Here is a 23,435-nt window from a genome sequence, read left to right on the forward strand (position 1 = left end):
TGATAATGACATTTAATCATTGTACTATATTACATTTATTATTGCATTAAATGGGCTATGGTTGCTGTTAAAATGGTAAAATAATTTTACATAAAAATTAAAAATGTTTCCCTTTTTATTAGAATGCCAAAATTTCGACAGTAATATTATTTTAGAAATTATCCTTACTTTTTTAGTGCAGTATAGTAGTCGGAAACTTCTACTCCTGTAATAATAATAATAATAATAATAATAATAATTATTATTATTATTATTATTATTATTAAATTCATAGCTGGTGCAATATGATTTCTACCGGAGTATTGATACAGTTGGTAATTAAATAGATGGTTGTTTTAATAGATGTTGAAGTTAATTTTTAAAGAGTGTAAAATATCATATGGATTGTCGACTTCTTTATAGAGAGGATCATGCTAAAATAAAAGATTTCTATGATTTATTTGTCTATATCTAAGATAAATATTATCACAACTTACTCTAATAATTCTTGGTGATGTAGGCAAGATTTTAGACTAGGATGGGTACTTCTTAAAAATTAATGTAGATCAAATATTTTTTGCCATTCGTCTAAATTTTGAATTTAAAATGAAGTTATATTTAAAATTTTTAATTTTAGCCCTTGATTCTATTTAAAATAATGATTCGTCATTTAAATTATACTCTGAGGATATTCTTTTTAGCCAAAAATGACTAGTATACCCATTCAAGTAGACATCAAAATCAAAATGTAATGGAGGAGGTGGTGGAGGGAAGATATGTTGAAAGTAGATTTATCTCATATTTTTAAAAAAATACTTCAATATTATTATTTCATTTAATTTATTATTATCATAGTATTTTAAAAATATAATGATTATCTTTTCTAATAATTTATATATATATATATATATAACACTTAAATTCATAATTTCAAAAATATTTCATCTCAATCAAAAAGTATTTATTGTGTAGTGTTGACGAAGTGATGATGATAGCACTGGCGGTAAACGATGGCAATAGCGGAAGAAGGAAATTAGAGGTGGAAGAAGAAAATACAATGACATAAGAAAAAAACAAAACGTGAGGGAAAAAAAAAAACGGGAGAAGAGGGACAAAACACATGGGAGAGAGAAAAAAAATTAAAACATATATAGCCCCTGATAACTCATACATGATTATTTTATTTCGGATCGCGACATTGTTTTATAACAAATTAAAAACATGGCTATGTACTATTAAAAAAATAAGATTTTTTTTAAAAAAATTGTCCGTTAATTGGGATACAAACATTAGCATACAAGGAAAGAAGAAGGTGTTGGTGCAACATCCCTCAGATCAAGGTTGACCTGGTTGACCAAGCTGAGTCTTGATTTGGGTTTAGATGTTTGACAATAAGATATTGATTGAAGAAGAGTCAAGTAGGTCAAGGATGACCGGATACTTGACTGGGAAGTCCTAACTGGGATGTTAGGCAGGAGGAAAATCCTGGTGAAGCCAGGTGAAAGAGTGAGTGAAGCTAGGCAATTGGGAAGTCCTAGTGAGTGAAGCTAGGCAGAGAAAAATCCTGTGAGTGAAGCCGGTGAAAGACCTAGTGAGTGAATCTAGGCAATTGGGAAAGTCCCGGTGAGTGAAGCCAGAAGAGAAATCCAGATGGGTCAAGGTTGACCAGACATCTGGTGAGAGTCCAAGTAGGTCAAAGGATTGACCGGATACTTGCACGAGGAAGAAAAGTCCAAGTAGGTCTTAGGGAGTGACCGGATACTGGCAAGAAGAGAAAAGTCCAAGTGGGTCAAAGGATTGACCGACACTTGGTGAGAGAGTCCTAGCTGGCCAAGGGTGACCGGATGCTAGGTCTTATGTACCAACAAGTCATGGTTGACTAGATGTTGGTTTAGGGGCTTGGGCTTGGTTTTGGGCAAAACCAAGGTTTGATCGATCCGGATTGATCCAAAGAGTTCGATTGATCCGTGATTGATCCAAGAGTTGATCGATCGCGGATCGATCCAGAAGATCCGGATCGATCCACCGATCGATCCGTGAATTCTGTGCGAACCCTCGGATCGATCCGTGATCCAGAGGTCCCAATCGATCGCTGATCGATTGGGACGGCCCCGCGACAATAGCGCTGGATCGATCCGTGATCGATCCGAAGTTTTTCCAGAGCAGAGGCGCCCGATCGATCCGTGATCGATCCAGCCTCCCCAATCGATTGGGAGCAATCCAATCGATTGGGATTCAACCGTTGCGCTAGCTGTTGGCGTGCGATTTCTTCAGCGTAACTTCACCGATTCATTCCAGATTCAACACGGCTCCTCCCCAGCACTCTAAGCTCCTCACCGCCAGTTTGAAGGTTCTTGGAGGTTCATCCAAGTCAAGAGGCGAGTTGCAACGAGAAGAAGAAGAAGCTAGGGTTTTTACTGCATTTCTTGTAAGCTTTTGCTTATTCTTTACTACCCTTTCTTCTTCTTGTACTGAGAGTCTTGTAGGGCTTCTCCGCCCTCGGTAGTTACCGAAAAGGAGTGTTTTCATAGTGGAGGGTGCGTGTGTGGTGTGGATCCTTGGATTAGTCATCTCCGTTGGAGGTGGATACCAAGTAAACTCCTAGTGTTAGCGTGTTTGTGTTTGTTTATGTATTTTCCGCTGCGCATTCTTGAAGAAACAAGCAACACCGAGTAACGAGCACGCGACGAGCTATTCACCCCCCCCTCTAGCTACTTTTGGTCCTAACAGAAGGGGCCCACTAAATTAAATATATAAACTTATCGAAATCAGACCATGTTTTTTATTTTCTTAGAGATTAGAAAAGTCACAGTTTCTAAAATAATCAATGGGTTCACCCCATTTTAGACTTTTGCAAATAGACATCTAATGTCCTTTCTCCAATCTATTTTAGTGGATTTGTTATTAATATTATAAATTGATCGAACAACTAATCAATCAATTAAATATGTTTACGGACTTTAATACTCTTGAACTCTTAAGCATTTATTAGTAGGAGATCAGGGAAGGGGAGGGAAGGATAAAGAATGAAAAGGAAAATTTGAAATTTTATTTGGGAAGAAGTGAGCTATGAAAAGGAAAGATAAAGAAAGATAAATTTTAATCTTCCTTATTCATGAAATAAAAAAAAAATTATATCCTGATTTGATGTGTAAGGAAGGGTAAAAGGAATTTAAAAAAATTATGTTCAAATTTTATCCTTATTATATTATATTAATTTTAAAAATTATTATTTCAGATATTCTTTGTGCAATGACGAAAAACACTCGCATCGCTCGACTCGCACCGCTTGACACTCGCACTCCGTCGACGTCGACTTTAATGCCGAAGCTGATTTTGACGTTGACTTCAAGCCGACTTCGATGCCAATGTCGCTGCTAATGCCAACGTCGACTTTGACGCCGATACCGATTTCGACGTCGACTTTAACAAATGAGCTATAAATATTTGAATACGTAAATCTTAATCAATAAATGTATGTAAGATGTACTAGATTCTTGGACGCGTAAGTTTTTAATAAAAGTAAAGGTAATTTTATAACTTTATATATTTAACCTTTATCATCCTCGCTTCCCTCCCAAACACGATAGTACATGTTATGTTAATGAATATTTTCTTCCTTCTAAATAAAAAAAATATAAATATTTATTTCCTCTCCCTTCTTCTTCCGTTAATAAACCTTCGCTCACCCATCCACATATAGGGTTAAAATTTTCATGGTTCGCTCGTCTCTTGTTTTTTAATTTTGAATTTTAGAGAGTCATTAAGCACTTCAGATTTTTTTTAAGATTTTTAAATTCATGATGATTTCTGGAGTTTCATTAATATTTTTTTTTTAGGTTTATATTTTTAATCAGAAATATTTTATAATCCTAAACAATTCAAATTTGTGATAAATTAACATGATTAATGATCCTGTCCGAAAGCTGAGTCGGACGAAGGCTGGTCGCAGCGGCCTGGTTGTTGACGGAAAGTCGTGGATGATCCGGCTCCCACGGGCGGCTAACGATGCTGCAGGCTCCTGCACACACTCAGACGATCCCCCCTCCTCACGTTAGAAACCAGAACCCAGGGAAAAAGTCACCGGGTCAGGCCCTCCGACGCTCAAGTCAGGTACTTTTTCCTCAGAAAACGCAAAGAGGAAAAAACGACTGAAAGTGAAAAGTTGTGGAAAAAAGTGATGAGAGAGCGTACCTGCGTACGAGGAATCCTCCCCTTTTTATGCGCCAGCTAGGGCTTCTAGAACCTGCAAGCATCTCAGAAAGCGTTAGACGCTGAGCTTTGTCATGTAGTGAAGGACACCTGTCTGACTACTATTGGTTATGAAGGCATATTCTCGTTTAGGAACCTCCGCCTTTGCGCAGGGGCTTTGTCATGTAGTGAAAGACACCTGTCTGGTTACTATTGGTTATGAAGACATCTTCTCGTTTAGGAACCTCCGCCTTTGCGTATATCCCCTGGTATGTGATGATTACCCCCTCACATCCTCCTGTCAGACCTGCTCCCCAGCTTTTAAGCGCAGCCTGTAGTCGAGTTGTCTCTGAATAGCTCCGCCGATCCCGACCTATACCGTGTGACTTATGTCCCGGACCTTCAAACGCAGGCCTGTAGATCGAGCTGTCTCTGAACAGCTCTGCCGATCCCGACCTGAACCGTGTGACTGATGTTCCGGGCCTTCAAACGCAGGCCTGTAGATCGAGCTGTCTCTGAACAGCTCTGTTGATCTCGACCTGAACCTTGTGACTTATGTTCCGGGCCTTCAAACGCAGGCCTGTAGATCGAGCTGCCTCTGAACAGCTCTGCCGATCCCGACCTGAACCGTGTGACTTATGTTCCGGGCCTTCAAACGCAGGCCTGTAGATCGAGCTGTCTCTGAACAGCTCTGCTGATTCCGACCTGAACCTTGTGACTTATGTTCTGGGCCTTCAAACGCAAGCATGTAGATCGAGCTGTCTCTGAACAGCTCTGCCGATCCCGACCTGAACCGTGTGACTTATGTTCCGGGCCTTCAAACGCAGCTCAGATCGAGCCGCCTCGAACGTGTGACTTATGCTCGGCCTCAACGCAGATCAGATCGAGCCGCTCGAACAGCCCGCCGATCCCGACCAACCGTGTGACTTATGCCCGGCTCAACGCAGTTCAGAGATCGAGCCGCTCAACAGCCGCCGATCCCGACCAACTGCGTGACTTATGCTCCGCTCAACGCAGTTCAGATCGAGTCTCAACAGCCCGCCGATCCCGACCAACTGTGACTTATGCCCGGACTTCAAACGCAGTTCAGATCGAGCTGCCTCAACAGCCCGCCGATCCCGACCAACCTGGTGACTTATGCCCGGTCAACGCAGTTCAGATCGAGCCGCCTCTCAACACCGCCGATCCCGACCAACCGTGACTTATGCTCCGCCTTCAAACGCAGCTCAGATCGAGCCGCTCAATAGCTCGCCGATCCCGACCGAACCGTGGCTTATGCCCGGCCTCGAACGCAAGTTCAGATCGAGCCGCTCAACAGCTCGCCGATCCCGACCGAACTGCGGTGACTTATGCCCGGCTCAACGCAGCTCAGATCGAGCTGTCTTTGAACAGCTCTGCCGATCCCGACCTGTACCGTGTGACTTATGCTCCGGGCCTTCAAACACAGGCCTGTAGATCGAGCTGCCTCTGAACAGCTTCGCCGATCCCGACCTGTACCGTGTGACTTATGTTCCGGGCCTTCAAACGCAGGCCTGTAGATCGAGCTGTCTCTGAATAGCTCTGCCGATCCCGACCTGCACCCTGTGTTCCGCCTGTCGTTGCCCTTTGTCTCTTGACTACTTTGCCCCCTTGATCGACAGGTCTACCCGAACTTTGACTGCCACAGATGCTTGACTTTGACTGCTACGTCATCTTGACTATTGACTGCTAAGTCACCTTGACTTATAGCCATGACCTAACTTTGATCCTTTCCTCATGGCCCCCCTATTGCGCATCGTATCAATTAAAAATTCCCTCTAGTCTATTTTGATCTCTTATAATAATCAAATATTCTGGCTATAAATGTTTAACCGACTGAAATGATATCTAATTAATGCGAATATTTTAAATTAATCTGATGAAGTAGATTGGACTTAAAGTATAATAAATCCTTTTAATAAGTTGCCGACAAATCCTTAACCACAAATGTTTCCACCACCCTAAAATTATACTGAAAACATTTAAAAATTCTAAAATCAATTTTATATTTGTACTAATATATAATTCCAATACACTACTGGCTCAATCATTTCACTTCAATCAATCATATTCCTCATTATTTGGAGAAAAAAATCGTATCATTTAATCTATTATCATTTGAGAGGTTATGATTAAATTTTAATATTAAAATTCAAGAATATTAAAAAGCAAATTTTAGGCCACTTAAAAATTATATATCAAATCGGTTCGGGTCTGCGAATAGCCCCATGTTGCCCTTGATCCGATTAGATTCGATCTAGTTTCCCAAGACATTTGACTCAGATCTTTGACACGTTAATACTTGATTAACTAACCCATGCGGAACACGATCCAATAGATTAATCACAACATGAGCTGTTCGATCCACGTGACCCGTTCAATTATTGTTATGATCTTTCACGTGCGATAAATTATCTGGTTCAATATCATCTGATTAATTATTTTTTAAAATTTTTTTATTATAGTTAAAATGTTGTTTCATTGCACCTGCAGGGTAGATAGAATTGGTATGGATACGGTGATGATTAAAGGTCCCGCCTTATATGATGGAGGTCAAAGTTAAAACGGTCAATTAATGGATAGTCTTAACTGGTCGGATGGGATATTTTTCAATCGTAGGTGAAACATTGACCCATCGTCTCCGACACGGAGTAATCAAACCGATGCTCAAGGGACACGTAGAAGCCGAGCCGGGCGGCTCTCCTGCTTGGTACGACAACGGACGACACAGATAGAGGACTTTCAACCGAGCGGCTCTCTCGTCCGGCGCGACATTGGATTTTCGATCGAGCGGTCATCCCGCTCGGCCCAACAACGGACGACACTTGGACAGTAGACTTTCAGCCGAGCGGCTATCTCGCTCGGTATAGCAGGGATACAGAGTCCTGGGCGAGCGGTCATTCCGCTTAGTCAAACAATAGACACAGCGAAATATCCTTCGATGTCCTTTTAAGAGCTAGTGCCATTGACGGGTGACATAGTTAGACAGAGGATCGTATAGCGGAAGTTTCCACTGTCACTTCAAAGATATGCTCGACGCGTTAAGGTAATGTGTCAGGAATACTTTACTGACATGTCTTCTAAAAAAAACTTGAAAAAACGTGTTCGTTTTAAGAATCATGTACACACGCTACAGGAACCCTATATAAAGAGGAGTCCAGATATCGACGAATGTATGCTTTTCTCTCGATTTCTACTGTTACGCTACAGTTCTCTTTGCTTCTTCTTATCTCGCCGGAGACTGATTTGAGCATCGAAGACCCCTTCTCTGACTCGATACTGATGCTACTTATGTGGTAGACAGGAGCAAAATTTCATCGAAGATCAATAAAAACGTTACATTTTTCATATCCATCTTCTCAACTTTAAGACGAGATCAAATATATACATGGATATTTACTATAACGATTGAGATCAATTCTCAACGCATATAAATTATTTAATTGGATATATTATCTTTTTCGTACAAAGAATTACTGTATTAAAAAATATATATTCCATAACCATGTGATTGATTAGGCGTCCATATGAACCCCTCAATCTCGTTTGTTCGTTTCCACTACGATTGATTGATCCGTCCAACAATGTTGAAGCAAACAGTCCTGCAACCCTCCCTCGCCTTCTTCCCACGCCGCCCTGTCCTCTCCGCCGCCAGCACCTCGGCTGTGCTACCCTTCGGGAACCGCCGCCGCCAGAATGGCAATAGCAGTAAGGCGCGTTGTGCTGCCGCGGCCGACGAGTCGTCGGCTGCGGGGATGGAGCCGCCAACGTTACTGACGGCAACGAAGAGGCCGGCTACGGTGAAGGCCGTGGTCACCGTCCTGATGACCGTCGGGGGAGTGTTCGCGCACGTGGGCATCACGCGCGGGCTCGACGACTTTGGCGATTTGTTCGGCCGTAGCCTCCGCCTTGAGCTCGTCGGCGCCACGCTTGACCCCCGTAATCGATTCAACAACAAATAATCCATTAATCCAACATTCAATGATCAATCCATTTAGACGGTGAATGACGACGAAGATGCTTGATTGTATTAACAGAAACAGAATCGGAGAAGAAGACGGTCTCGGCCTTCGCCCACAAGACCAAGACGGGAGTCGAGAGCATTACGTACGAAGCAACTTTCAGCGTGCCTCCAAATTTCGGAGAGATCGGAGCAGTGGCCGTCCGAAACGAGCACCACGAGGAGATGTTTCTCAAAGATATCGTTCTCACGATCGACGGCGACGATTCCGCTCCGCTTGTTTTCAGTTGCAGGTCTTGGTTGCACTCCAAGTTTGATGATCCGCAAGACAGAGTCTTCTTCACCAGCAACAAGGTAATAAACACGAATATAATTTTTTTTTAGGAAAAAGAAGTTTTTTTTTGGATAAGTTGTGTTGATTAATCGAGTGGTCATGTGATTTTTGCAGTCTTACTTGCCGTCGGAGACGCCGAGCGGACTCCAGCGCCTGCGGCAGCAGGAGCTGGAGATACTGCGCGGCGACGGCACCGGCCAGCGGAAGAAGTTCGAGAGGATTTATGACTACGATGTGTACAATGATCTCGGGAACCCTGACAGCGACTCCGGTCTGGCGCGGCCCGTCCTCGGCGGCTCCGTCGCGCACCCCTACCCCCGCCGGTGCCGCACTGGCCGCCCTCCAACCCACTCAGGCATTTCATCGAACACTCCTCCGTGAAATGAAACCTTGAATCCACTGTGGCATCTCATCGAACACTTTATGCGCAACTAGTATTTCTTGATAATCTACTGAAGGAGATGGTTCTCTTCGTTGTTTCTCAGATCCTAAATCCGAGCAGAGGAGCGGGAACGTGTACGTGCCGAGGGACGAGAGCTTCTCGGCGGTGAAGCAGGTGACGTTCTCGGCGAAGACGGTGCGGTCGGTGATGCACGCGCTGCTGCCGTCGCTGGAGACGGCGATGGTGGACGCTCGGATGGGCTTCCCCTACTTCACCGCCATCGACAAGCTGTTCGACGAGGGCGTGGCTCTGCCGCCGCACGACTCCATGCACGCCTTCCGCACCATCGTGCCCCGCCTCGTGAAGGCGCTCGCCGCCGGCGCCCAGAACCTCCTCCAGTTCGAAGTCCCAGAGATGATCGACAGTGAGTAAATTCCCTGGATAATTTTCAAAATGGCCCACAAAGTTTACATTGTTTTTTTAAACGGTTCATAAATTTTTATTAAATTACATAAATGATTGAACAGGAGACAAATTCTCATGGTTTAGAGATGAAGAATTCTCTCGGCAGACTTTGGCCGGCCTCAATCCTCTCAGCATTCAACTAGTCACGGTAATTAATCCACGATTCGTAATAGTTCTCTCGATAATCGCAAGAAAATGACACAGAAATGAATTTTTTTTCAGGAATTTCCATTCGTAAGCAAGCTTGACCCAAGCATTTACGGCTCGCCGGAGTCGCTGATCACGGTGGAGCTCATCGAGAGAGAAATCAAAGGAATCATGACCTTCAAAGAGGTCAATCGCAACCGTTCTTCTCGTCGTCTCCAGTTGATTAATTCGAAATCAGCAAAATTTGATCTTTTTGTTGTTGTTTGATCGATCATTCAGGCGTTGGAGCAGAAGAAGCTGTTCATATTGGACTACCACGACCTGCTGCTCCCGTTCGTGCACAAGATTCGGGAACTGGAGGACTCCACGCTCTACGCCTCCCGGACGTTGTTCTTCCTCACGCCGGAGGGCACCCTGCGGCCGATCGCCATCGAGCTCACGCGGCCGGCGTCGCCGAAGAAGCCACAGTGGCGGCAGGTGTTCACGCCCAGCTGGGACGCCACCGGCGCCTGGCTCTGGAGGCTCGCCAAGGTGCACGTCGTGGCCCACGACGCCGGCTACCACCAACTCGTCTCCCACTGGTACTGCATTCATATTCCGGCGAGATTTTTTGGTTTCAGATTTTAAAAGTTCTTATCTTTACGCAAGGCTCCGGACTCACTGCTGCATGGAGCCGTACATCATCGCCGGCAACCGGCAGCTGAGCCAAATGCATCCGATCTACCGCCTGATGCACCCCTACTTCCGCTACACCATGGAGATTAACGCCCTCGCTCGCGTCTACCTCGTCAACGCCAATGGCATCATCGAGCAGACCTTCGCGCCGGGAAAGTACTCCCTCGAGCTCTGCTCCGCCGCCTATGGCCAGCAGTGGCGCTTCGACATGGAGGCTTTGCCTGCCGACCTCATCCGAAGGTTCAAATTTCCCTTCAAAATTTCACCTTTTTTCATTCATTTTGATCAAAAGACGAGATTTTGATTTATTTTAAATCTTCGATTTGCACAGGGGAATGGCGGTGGAGGATCCAGAAGCAGAACACGGCCTCCGGCTCACCATCGAGGACTACCCCTACGCCCAGGACGGGCTATTGATCTGGTCTGCCGTCGAGCAGTGGGTGGCCGATTACGTCGGCCACTACTACTCCTCGCCGGCCGACATCGCCGCAGACTCCGAGCTCCAATCGTGGTGGACGGAGGTGCGCACCAAGGGCCACGCCGACAAGCAGCACGAGCCATGGTGGCCGTCGATCGACTCTCAGGACGACCTCGTCCGGGTCCTAACCACCATCATCTGGGTCGCCTCCGGCCACCACGCTGCCGTCAATTTCGGGCAGTACCAGTTCGGCGGCTACTTCCCCAACCGCCCCTCCACCGCGCGGACCAACATGCCGGTGGAGGACGCGAGCGACGGCGACCTGGCGAAGTTCCGGGCCAAGCCGGAGGCGGAGCTGCTGCGTTGCTTCCCGTCGAAGATCCAGGCGACGCTGGTGATGGCGATCCTGGACGTGCTGTCGTCGCACGCGCCGGACGAGGAGTACTTGGGGAAGGAAGCAGAAGCGGCGTGGGAGAAGGATCCAGTGATCCACGCGGCCTTCGAGCGCTTCAACGGGCGACTGAGGGAGATCGAGGGGATCATCGACGGGAGGAACGCCGACTCGACGCTGATGAACCGATGCGGCGCCGGGATCGTGCCGTACCAGCTCCTGAAGCCCTACTCTGAACCAGGAGTCACCGGAATGGGCGTCCCCAACAGCATCTCCATTTGAGTCTTGCAAATCGATGTAGCATCGTGCGTTCATCAGAAATAATTGTGCTCCGACCATCTAGTTCTATCGAGTGCAGCTTTTAGTACAGGAACAACAGCGTGCTACCATGTGTTAAAAGGGCAATTCGCTTCTAGCGTATCCGTCGATCCGTCCATAGACCAATACGAAAGAGTTACTAGATATTAGTACAGTGAGCAAGACATAAGGACAGCGTGCTACCATGAATATTCAGATGATAACTTAATATGCATTGACGCGGAGAGTTGTAGAAGTAAAGGTCAATTGTGAAGGTATGATAGAGGTCAAAGTCAAAATAGGTCAATACGATCACCCCTACTCGACCTATCCAAGATGAGTTGTTTCACCATTCAGCTCAATAGCCCTAAGACAATTGCTCCATTGACTCAATGCCATCAGCCTTGTTCAGCCTTTTAGCCTTGCCGATCCGATACTCCTATACAACCATCTCAGATCCATCGATCTGATCGCCCTGCACAGTACTCTAGGCCCTATTGATCTAATACTTTTGTTTTGTCATCTCGGATCCGTCGATCTGACTGCCGTGCTCAATCCTCTTAGCCCTCTCAATCCAATACTCTTGTACAATTGTCTCGCCTCCCTACTCTACTGATTTAACCTCCCTGCTCATTCATCTTAGCTCCAATTATTTGACGCCTCTCCACTTATATGTTAAACCCTTTGGCTTAATTTCCCTAGTTAAGTAATATCACGTGGAATAACACGTGGTACAATACATGAATTGGTATAACACGTGGGAAAACATGTGGCATATCATAGCACATAGAGCAACATGGTCAATGATATGGTGTGTTGTGAGTAGCTCTGAAAGTAATATGGTTTGATAGTCAAGATGATATAACAGTCAAAGTTAAGATGAGGTAGGAGTCAAAATCAAGGTGAGGTGGCAGTCGAAATCAGGGTATACAGTATGTTGGACTTCTGAAACTTAGCTCCCTACTCTCCAAAGGCAAGGCTCCTAGCATACAATCGGATGACCCCAGCACTGGTTGGACCTTCAGGGTTCAGCTCTCCACTTCTCATGTATAAGTCTCCCAACATACAACCTTGATCTTGCCTTTTAACCTCCTCCATCAGTCTTGCGTCCCTCAGATACTTCCCCATCCTTCATGCTTTCTCTTCAAGAGCTTCTTTCGACCTTGTGCTTGTTGTCGGGTCTTTCATTGCCAAGAGACTCCTCACCTTCGGGACTTCATCATTTGCCAAGAGGTCCTCGCTCTGGGACTTCAACCTTGCCAAGTCACACTTGTACTTACGTTGCTAAAACTACATACTTAGACTTACACCGCCAAGACTCCACTTGTACTTTCACCTTTGCTAAGATCCCACTTGGATTTTGACTTTGCCAAGATCACACTTAGACTTTGCTTGTTATATCTGCATCTTGCATGTTTATAAGTGCATATCAATTACAATAATGATTCTAACTCAAACATTTATCCAAATATTAAAATATAGGGTCACACAGATTGCTTCAATAAATTTTTCTTCCCTCGTATTTGTTGAATATGTGTGAATGGAGAAGAGGTGGAAGAGGATAGAAGTTCTATTGTGAATGAGACTTTAGTCCCACATTGGGAGTTTCATAGTATGTTGGTTAGTTTATATTGATTCACATGCATTGAGGATGTGAATAAATGCATTGGAGAGGCTTTCTCTCACGCGTGGGTGCGAGGGAGGGGGGTGTAAATCCAGGGCCTGGATTGCACTGAACCATGTTGACTTGCGCGCATTGAATGCCGGACCAGTCGGGGCAAAATTTGCCCAAGTGGAACAACCAACATTTTGCCATGTAAAACTTTTGCTGCTGTGTAACAGATGCATTAAATTCGAGATTAATTTAGAATCAAAATGGTCGAGTGATAATGAGTGAAATTCTAGACGTTTCACTGCTCGGCGAGTAATTGTCATTAATCGACCATCGACCATTAACGTTGCCATTGATCTAAGCTCCTATGTAAGGAGGCTGCGATCACAGGCATAGAATAGACAACAACACAAACAGAAGCTCTCCTCCTTCATTCCCTCCTCTGTCGTGCAGCTCTTGCTTGGCAAGGTGCCAGTGACAGAAATTGGGTGTCACTCAGTTCGCCGTGACCACTAGTGCTTGGTGGTAATCACGGTCGACCGTTATATCCTAGGAAATAGATGACCATAGTAAGCCTCAAAACACAGTCGGAGATGGGCAAATCTGTTTGAAGGAAACTGCGTCAATCACAGGTATTAGTCTGCAGCTCAAAACCCGACCGACCACTTGCCTGGCCTGAACCGTCTTGACCTGCTTATTTGTTCGCCCGATCGGCCTCGCTTGGTCTGCTCCTAAACCTGCTGTTCAGCCAATCTACAATGCAGATATGCCAGACCTTTGTCGCTTTGCAACACATATCTGTCGTTCTGTAACACAGATCTGCCCTCTCTGTCACTCTGTAACGCAGACCTGCCGCTGTGCAACGCAGATCTGCCGCTATCTCTGTCACTCTGCAACACAGATCTGTCACTCTGCAGATCTGCCCTCTTTGTCGCTCTGCAACGCAGACCTGTCGCTCTGCAATGCAGATCTGTCGCTCTGCAATGCAGATCTGTCGCTCTACAACACAAATCTGCCCTCTCTGTCACTCTGCAATGCAGACTTGTCGCTCTACAATGCAGATATGCCGCTCTGCAATGCAGATTTGTCGCTCTGCAACGTAGATCTGCCGCTCTGCAATGCAGATCTGTCGCTCTGTAACACAAATTTGTTGCTCTACAACACAGATATGCCCTCTTTGTCGCTCTGCAACATAGATCTGTCGCTCTGCAACACAGATATGCCCTCTCTGTAGCTTTGCAACATAGATCTGCCCACCTTCATAGTAGCAAGGAAAAGAAAGCTAGGAAAACATTTCTCTATTTATCTCCCTCAAGAGAAAATTGTTAAGAAATATTGTGGTGTCTATTTGATGTGAAAACTTTTTTGACACCATTACCCACCATTGAACTGTATTGTTCCAAATCATCCGCTGCAACGAAAAAACTAGGAATACTTAGAATTTTCTACGGAATACAGTTTCACTACAAAAAGCATCAGACGTTAGAAATGAGGGTCAAGTCCATTGGTAAGAAATATGATCAAGAGAGGAGGCCCCGATCAGGGATGAACTTGCGGAAGCAACTCGGTAGAGGTGGGGAGGAAGAAAAGAAAGATGTCGACGACGTTTTCAGGGGTGGGCTCACGACAAGGAAAAGGAATGGGACGGGGCGGTGTGTGGACCTGAGTAGGACCGACCCTGACTTTTGGGGTTTTTGGCGAAAAGAGAAAAGAGATTTCTATAAGATTTTTTTTTTACTAACGTAAAATTTGAATAGAATTTAATAGAAAATTTTAAAATCAATATATTTCATCTAAAATATAATAAACTCCATATAAAATATATTTTTCAAGATCCTTAAAAAGTGCAACACCATGTAAAAATATATTTCACAAGTTTCTCCAAAAAGTGATATACCTACAAATAAAAAAAACAAATATGAAATAATCATTGAAAAAAATCTAGATCTTTTAACATTTTGAAAAGCAAAATCAACAATAAAATATTCAAAAACAAAATTTTCTAACACATCATTTTCGATGCATAAAATTGTCAAGTCATTCACATTCAAATCATTCTCATCATTTTCTCTAAATTTTTCCTGCTCATTCGTTGCATGATTATGATCATCATTTTCTCTCAGTTTTTCTCACTCATTGATTGCAAAATCATTTAATTCTTCTTGATTACTCGATTATTGCTTGTTTGTTGCATGATCATTTAGTTCTTCTTGACTTTTTTCTTATAATTCATCAACTGAATCTTCAATTGAAGAGCTAGCTTTAAAAAAAATTATGAAGAATACCTTTGTGAGTTTTAATAATCTGTTTCACTTTTTTTTTTCTAACTCTCAGATTGATATGTCTTTGGAAATATGTTTGTACAACGAATTTCAAATGTAAAAACAAAACACACAAAACTAACAAAACAGCTAGCAATGAAACAAACATAAGCAGTGAAAATAATAGTGAAAGAACAATAAAGTCTTATTTATATTTGAAACGATCGATATAATATAGAAAAATTTTAAAATATTGGACTCTAATATAATATTAAAAAATAATATTGAATATTGACAATAAGAAAAAATATAGATAAGTAGGTGACTTATATTGTAAATTTATATATTGATGAATGATGATATTGATGAAACTAAAATTTCAATTGAATAATAGACTTTTCTGATTTAATTAGAAGAGATTCAAAGGAGAAGAAGGGAGGGAATTAGTGATGTGGTGATAAGGGGGGAAGGCCCCACCCCGCTGCCATGGTGGAGGTCAGTGCTATGGTGGAGGTCAAAGTCAAGGTGATCAAACACCCCCTATACCACTTGTTGGTTGTTATTCGGAATATCATATCGGTTCCCTTGTACAAAAATTTTGTACAAGTCCTGAACCTTTCCTAACAACCTATTGTGTTCTTTAGAAATTAAATTTGGAATTGCAAACAGAACTTAATATCATTGATTCCAAATTCAACTTATCTATTCTTGGTCGACCACCTTAAGGTGGGTAAGAAGGTGGGTATAGGTGGGTATAATACTTTATAAATAAGAGACTACGACAGGGACCGAGAGGAGGAATTGGTTTTGGTCTCCCGATGAACTTGAGCTTCCGTGTTCGCCCCAAACACCCAACTCGAGTTCATCAATAATAACTCATTCCACTAAAGAGTTATTATTGAACTACCGCACCAATCCCATATTACTATATGGGCTCCTTCTTATCATGAGTATGTAAGTCTCCCTATGTTTAAGATATCGAATGCCCACTAATTAAATGAGTTACTAACAACTCACTTAATTCATATCTAGCTCCAAGAGTAGTACCACTCAACCTTATCGTCATGTCGGACTAAGTCCACCTGCAGGGTTTACATGACAATCCTTATGAGCTCCTCTTGGGGACATCATCAACCTAGATTCCTAGGACACAGTTTCCTTCTATAATCAACAACACACTACAAATAATATTATTTCCCAACTTATCGAGCCTATTGATTTATCGAACTAAATCACATCCTTTGATAAATTTAAAAAATAAATATTAAGTATATGTGCTTGTTATTATATTAGGATTAAGAGCACACACTTCCATAGTAACAGAGGTCTTGTTCTTTTATTTAGTCAATATAAAAAGAAGCTACCTCAAATGGTCCTGCTCAATACACTCATAGTGTATTATTGTAATTTTATAGTCAAGATAAACTAATACCAAATTACACTACGACTATTCCAATGGTTTATTCCTATCCATCTTAGTCGTGAGCTACTGTTTATAATTTATAAGGAACTGATAACATGATCTTCTGTGTGTGACACCACACACCATGTTATCTACAATATAAATTAATTGAACAACTACATTTAGCTTATAAATGTAGATATTTGACCAATATGATTCTTATTTCTAAATAAATGTTTATACAAAAAGTTATACTTTTAGTATATATTCCAACACCACTGGCCGATTCGGTAACACGCTCGCCCGATCGGGATAAGGAAGACCCGATCCGACATCATAACAGCTCGGTGAGGTTCTGAGCTTCCGACGCTCAGAAAGAGTGCTAGGTATCTGCAATGGCACGCCGAACGACTTCCCCGCTCGACCTTATATAGAGCTATAAGAACGGAGCGGATTTACGACCAAGCGACACAAACAGAAGGGCGGCCAAGCGGCTTTCTCGCTCGGCCAATACACTCATCTGAGCATAAAGTAATAACCCGAGCTGAGCGTTTATCCTTCGAGCAGCTATCCTGTTCGGCCCAGTAAAAGACACCGCTAGCTGAACATTATCTTTTTGGGAGCATGCGCTGCTGACATGTGGCATGGTCGACGGTCAGTTTAGACAGAAGATCGTATGACAGAAGCTTCCATTGTCACTTCAGAGATATGCTCGACTCGTTAAGGTATTGTGTCAGAGACACTTTGCTGATATATCTTTTCAGAGAAAGCTTCGAGAAGCGTGCACACATTGGGAAGCATGCATGCGCACTACATAAGCCCTATATAAAGGGAGGTCCAAGCTTTAGCGGAGGTATGCGATAATCTACTGTTGCTGCTACTGTTTGCTAATTTGCTTTGCTTTCACACATCGCCGGTGACTACTTGAGCGTTGGAGGGTCATCGCCGGGGATCCATTCCCTGGCTCGGCACTGACGCAGTTGTGGTTGTAGGGTCGTGAGGAGTCAACACACGGTCAATTGGAGTGCCACATCCCCAGCTTCCCTCACCTCGACTATCGGACATGATCAAATTTGGCGTCGTCTGTGAGAACGCAACCTGCATCCGAGCCGAGAGGATGGAAGACGTTGGATGACTTCAAATAGTGACGCTCACCTAAGAAGAGCTCGATATACTCGTGCAAGCCCGAGTGCAGAAAATAGTCGAGCAGCAGCAACAGAAGGCGCTAGCCGATAGGCAAGCGCGGCAAGCAACGTCCGCATCAGGAGGTCGAGCAGCACAGGAGGACCACTCGGAGCAACTTTCTATCTGGGGGCAGAACTGAGTGCCAACCGGCACGCATGGAGAGGCACCACCAGCGCCCATACCTTTTCATCGAGCACTGTTCCAAACACCCTCGGAGATAGCCCAAGCCAATCAAGAGTGGGAATCTTCTTCGGACGAAGCGCTCATTCGGGACGCACGGAAGGGCAAGGCGCGTCGAGGCAACACATCTCCCGAGCGGATCAACCGTCAGTTTTTTGAAGACATATTGCGAGATCCTCTCCCTAAGCACTACACCCCGTTAGCGATCGGGTTCTACAACGGGTCGACCGATCCAGATGATCATCTGGATAGGTTGGATAATGAAGCCACACTCCACCAGTACACAGATGGAATGAAGTGCCGAGTCTTCCTCACCACATTATCCGGCTCGGCGCAATGCTAGTTCAGAAGGCTGCTGGACAGGTCAATACGAAGCTTCAAAGACTTCCGAATGGTCTTCTTACACCATTTTGCGAGCAGCAGACGCTACCAAAAGACAAGCGTCAACCTATTTTCCTTAAAGTAAGGACCGACGGAAGCTCTACGAGCCTATATTCAGCGCTTCAATCAGGTGGCCATGGATATCCCTTTGGTCTCATCTGAGACCATGATGAATGCATTCACTCAAGGGCTTGTCGAGGGAGACTTCTTCCGATCACTCATAAGGAAGCCGCCTAGGGATTATGATCACATACTCAAGAAGGCCAATGAGTACATCAAAGTGGAAGAAGCTCAAGCGGCCAGAAACAAGGAGACACTAGCCGAGCCCTTGGTGTCGGCCGAATGCTGACTGGTGAGCAACCACCAGCCGCCCAGGGGGCCGAGAGCCGAAGGAGGGAGGTCACATGAAACAAGGACTCATGCCGTGCAACATGTCGCATCCAACCGGCTGAAAACATCAAAGGGCAAGATATGGACACCTATGTTTTGCTCTTTCCACCAGTCTGCGCCGCACAACACACGCAACTACCGAGGATTGACGTCTATCATCAGTCGACCGGCTTAGCGAAGCTACTGCTGTTGATCCCCCTCTCCCGACCGGCGACACATACATCAATTCGCTAGGCAGCGAGATGCGGGAAGAATGCCCGAGCGATAGCACCAACGAAGAGAGCACGCTGATCCCACCCTGGGTCTGGACAATCGAAGCAGGCCCTCCGTTCGGGAAGAAGAAAATCAGAGCAATGCCGCTCGGGGAGAAATAAACATCATCGCCGACGATCCGATCAGCGGTGACTCCAATCGAGCCCGGAAGTCGTACGCGCGATGGTTGGAGATCCATGCAGTAGGATGCAACCGGGAGCAGGTGAACGGGCTCGAGATCAGCTTTGGACCCCTGGACTTGGAGGGAATCGAGATCCCTCACGACGACGCCTTGATCATCCGAGCGGTGATCACTAATTATGTCATTCACCGTATCTTTGTCGACACAAGAAGCTTGGTGAACATAATTTTTAAGAAGGCATTCGATCAACTACTAGGCCTGTTCAACCGGTCGGTTAACCGGTTTATCGGTTTATCGGTTCCGGTTAATTCCGGTTCATCATGATTTATTTAAAACCGGTTAACCGACCGGTATCTTATCGGTTCTACCGGTTTCGGTTGAACCGGTTCCGGTCGGTTAACCGGTTCCAACCGAGAATCGGTAAAGAAATTGTTACACAGTGACTCTCGTGTACGGCAAGGGCACCATGGAGTCCGCCACGAGCCGAACTCCTTGCATCCATGCAACGTTTTGTCTCTACGCCTCCGGCGACGGACGCCGGGAGACTCCTTGGCGCACTTACGAGCTCGCCCTCGTTCGCCAGATGCGTGCCGCCCCGCAGCAAGGCGGAGCTATGGCGGAGCCTGCGCCAGGCAAGCACGGGTCCGACCTTCAACCATCAGCCCTGCCCCATGCTTCTTCGTTCTTCTTGATGCCTTCCACTTCTCGTGAAAGCTACGGATTCACCAGGTCCCGCCTTGATTTGTCTCCGCCTTGATTTTTTTTTTGTGTGTGTATTTCTTCCTTTTTTTTCTTTCGAGTTTTGCTCGTGTTTATAAATCGAAGTCAACAGAATGGAAATTTCAAGGCCTCATGATTCATGAAAGCCTAAAATCAAATATTGGGGAAAAGCAGAAGAATAAAAAAACTCTTTTTTTTAAAGGCGGTGGAGAAAAGAAAATTGGAGAAGTGAAAAAAAAGAAGAACTTTGCACGTCACAGGAAACAGAACCGGCTTCACTTCGTTTGTAGCCGGATGGCCCAGTTGCTCGCGCCTATGCACTCTGTCTTGGTCCTCGAATTCCTCAAGTTGTCCGTCCCAGTTTTACCGGTTTACTGGTTAAACCGGTAAAAAAAATTCAAAACCGGGAACCAACCGGTAAACCGGTAAAAACCGGTTAACCGGTTAACCGGTAAACCGGAACCAGTAAACTATCGGTTCCGGTTCGATTTTCGGTTTCCCGGTTTTTTTGAACAGCCCTATCAACTACAGATCGACCGAGACGAGCTGCTACCAATGAAGACCCCACTGTATGGGTTCACCGGCAACGAGGTTTTACCAATCGGCTAAACCAAGTTGGCCATATCGCTCGGAGAGGAGCCACTTAGGAGGACTCGAACCACGAACTTCATCATGGTAGACGCCCCCTCGGCCTACAACGTCATCCTAGGCCAACCGGACCTTAATGAGTTTCGGGCAATAGTCTCTACCTACTACCAAAAGATCAAGTTCTCGGTAGACGACTGGGTAGGGGAGGTCAAGGGCGACCAACTAGCCGCTTGGCGCTGCTACGTCGAGATGGTCAAAATCGAAGCTAGGTCCGCACGGAAGACTCCACTGATAGAGGTAAATACTATTACTGAAAAACCTCCTGCCCTAGTCTATGAAGAGAAAGAGGAAGTCCAAATCCATCCTTGTCGAGAGGAGGCAACTACTTTCATAGCTGCAGATATGGGAGCCGAGCAGAAGGCGGAGTTGATCACCAGTCTCCAACAAACCCATGACGTGTTTGCATGGTTAACGCATGAGCTGCCCGACATCTCCCCAAGCATAGCTCAGCATGAGTTACATGTCCGACCGGACGCTCGTCCGGTAAAGCAGTGCAAAAGGGATTTCAGTGCCAAGCAGAACCTGATCATCCGGGCAAAGGTAGAAAAGTTGTTGCAAGCAGGACACGTGAGGGAAGTTCAATTTTTGAGCTGTCTCGCCAACGTTGTCCTCGTCTCCAAACCGGGCAACAAGTGACGAGTCTGCATCGACTTCCGTGACCTGAATAAAGCATGCCCGAAAAACTTCTACCCGTTACCTCAGATCGACCAGATAGTGGACTCCACTGTGGGATGCGAGCTAATCTGTATGCTGGATGCCTACCAAGGTTATCATTTGGTGTCGCTCGCCAGTGAAGATTATGAAAAGGTCAGCTTCATTATGGCCGACGAAACTGTTGGTTGGTCCTAGGAATATTGTATCGGTTCCACTGTACAAAAATTTTGTACAAGTGTCGAACCTTTCCTAACAACTTTTGTGTTCTTTAGAAATTAAATTCGGAATCGCAAACGGAACTTAACATTATTGATTCCAAATTTAACTTATCTGTTCTTAATGGTTTAGACTTGGATCGCAAGCGGAACTTAACACTATTGATCCAAATCTACCTATGTTACAAATTCAATTAAATATTTATTTCGGAAATTAGCTCCCAGGTCAAACATGGCGAGGCACATGACCTTCTTGGGTATGGGAGCATCCACCATTGCCTCGACAAAGTCTCTTAACGAAATTCAATATTTAATTTCCTAAAATAACATTAGGTTTAACCAAAAAGAACAATCGAATCACAAATTCGAAAAACAAAAAAAAAACAAAAACTCGAATTACAAATTCGAAACTCTAGAATTATATGCCTCTTGTGTTTGGAATTCATACAAAGAAAAACTAGTATGATGCGGAAAATAATTACTAGTTATACCTTTCTTTGTATGCAACAACCTCTTGATCTTCTACCGTATTCCTCTTCTTATCTCGGACGTTGTGTGGGCAACGATCTACCGAGACGAGAACCACCCAAGCTCCTTCTTCTCCAAGTTAGTTTCGACCACCACCAAGTCTCCAAGAGATGTAGAGGTTCGGCCACCACCACCAAGCTCCAAGGGATGCTAGAAACAAAGTCTCTTTTTTCTCCTTCTTCTCCAAGCAAGATCCGGCCACCTTCCAAGCTCCAAAGGATGAAGAGGTTCGGCCAAGGAGAAGAAAGAAAAGGAGAAGGTAAAACTAGAAGGGTTGGCCACACCACCAAGGAAGAGAGGGAGGAAAAATAGAATAGACTTATTAGTCATGAAGGCACCCCTACCCCCTCTTTTATAATCCTTGGTCTTGGCAAATAAGAAAAATTTAAATAAAAAAACTTCCTTATTACTTTGCCATGAAAAGGAAAATTTAATTAATTAAAACTTATTTTCTTTTCTTAAAACAATATGGTCGGTCACCTTCTAATCCCAAACAAGGAAAGTTTTAACAAAAAATAAAACTTCCTAATTTGTTTCTGGAAATTTTAAAATAAAAATTTCTCTAATAATTTATCCCTTCATGGTTGGTTATAAAAGGAAATATATAAATTAAAATTTCTCTATTAAAACAGGTGGATGATTTACAAAAAGGAAAGTTATCTATAAAATTAAAATCTCCTTACAATATACAAATAAGGAAATATATCAAATATTTTTTTAATCTTTGTAGAAACTTATAAAAGGAAAATTTTATAATTTTAAAACTCTCTTTTAAATCATGAACATGGTTACAAAAAAGGAAAGTTTTCTAAAAATTAAATCTTCTTTTCAATGTACAAATAAGAAAAGATATCATATCTTTTCTTAATCTTTTGTAGGAAAGATTTAAATTTTAAACTCTCTTTTAAAACCATGGAATCCACATAAGAAAAATTTAAAATAAAAAACCCTTTTAATTTTCTTAGGGCCACCCACACCATGCTTGGGCTCCAAGCATTGGCCGGCCCCTAACTTAACTCATCCTTTTTGTGGCCGGCCCAAGCTTGGGTTCCAAGCTTGCTTGGTCGACCCCATTAGGATGGATAAGAAGGTGGGTAAGGGTGGGTATAATACTTTATAAATAAGAGGCTATGATAGGGACTGAGAGGAGGAATCGGTTTTGGTCTCCCGATGAAATTAAGCTTCTCGTGTTCGCCCCAAACACCCAATTTAATTTTATCAATAATAATTCATACCACTAAAGAATTATTATTGAACTACCGCACCAATCCCAAATTACATTTTGGACTTCTTCTTATTATGAGTGTGTTAGTCTCCCTGTGTTTAAGATGTCGGATGTCTACTAATTAATTGAGTTACTGACAACTCATTTTAATTAATATCTTAGTCCAAGAGTAGTACCACTCAACCTTATCGTCATGTCGGAGTAAGTTCACCTGCAGGGTCTAACATGACAATCCTTATGAGCTCCTCTTGGGGGCATTATCAACCTAGATTACTAGGACACATTTTTCTTCTATAATCAACAACACACACTATAAATAATATCATTTCCCAACTTATCGGGCCTATTGATTTATCGAGCTAAATCTCACCCTTTGATAAGT

At 44.0% G+C, this 23,435-nt stretch overlaps 1 protein-coding gene across 1 annotated transcript; it reads left to right on the forward strand.

Moving 5' to 3' along the window:
* Positions 1-7,707: 7,707 nt before the first annotated feature.
* On the forward strand, positions 7,708-11,330 carry LOC121991926 (linoleate 13S-lipoxygenase 2-1, chloroplastic-like). Its single transcript, XM_042546009.1, has 9 exons — positions 7,708-8,127; positions 8,226-8,503; positions 8,598-8,838; positions 8,969-9,289; positions 9,393-9,478; positions 9,553-9,663; positions 9,757-10,058; positions 10,126-10,392; positions 10,484-11,330. Exons 1-9 carry the CDS (start codon positions 7,773-7,775, stop codon positions 11,241-11,243), a joined length of 2,721 nt encoding a protein of 906 aa, XP_042401943.1. The 5' UTR covers positions 7,708-7,772; the 3' UTR covers positions 11,244-11,330.
* The last annotated feature ends 12,105 nt before the right edge of the window (positions 11,331-23,435 follow it).

Source organism: Zingiber officinale, chromosome 6B (genome assembly GCF_018446385.1).
Source record: "Zingiber officinale cultivar Zhangliang chromosome 6B, Zo_v1.1, whole genome shotgun sequence".
Taxonomy (NCBI): Eukaryota; Viridiplantae; Streptophyta; class Magnoliopsida; order Zingiberales; family Zingiberaceae; genus Zingiber; species Zingiber officinale.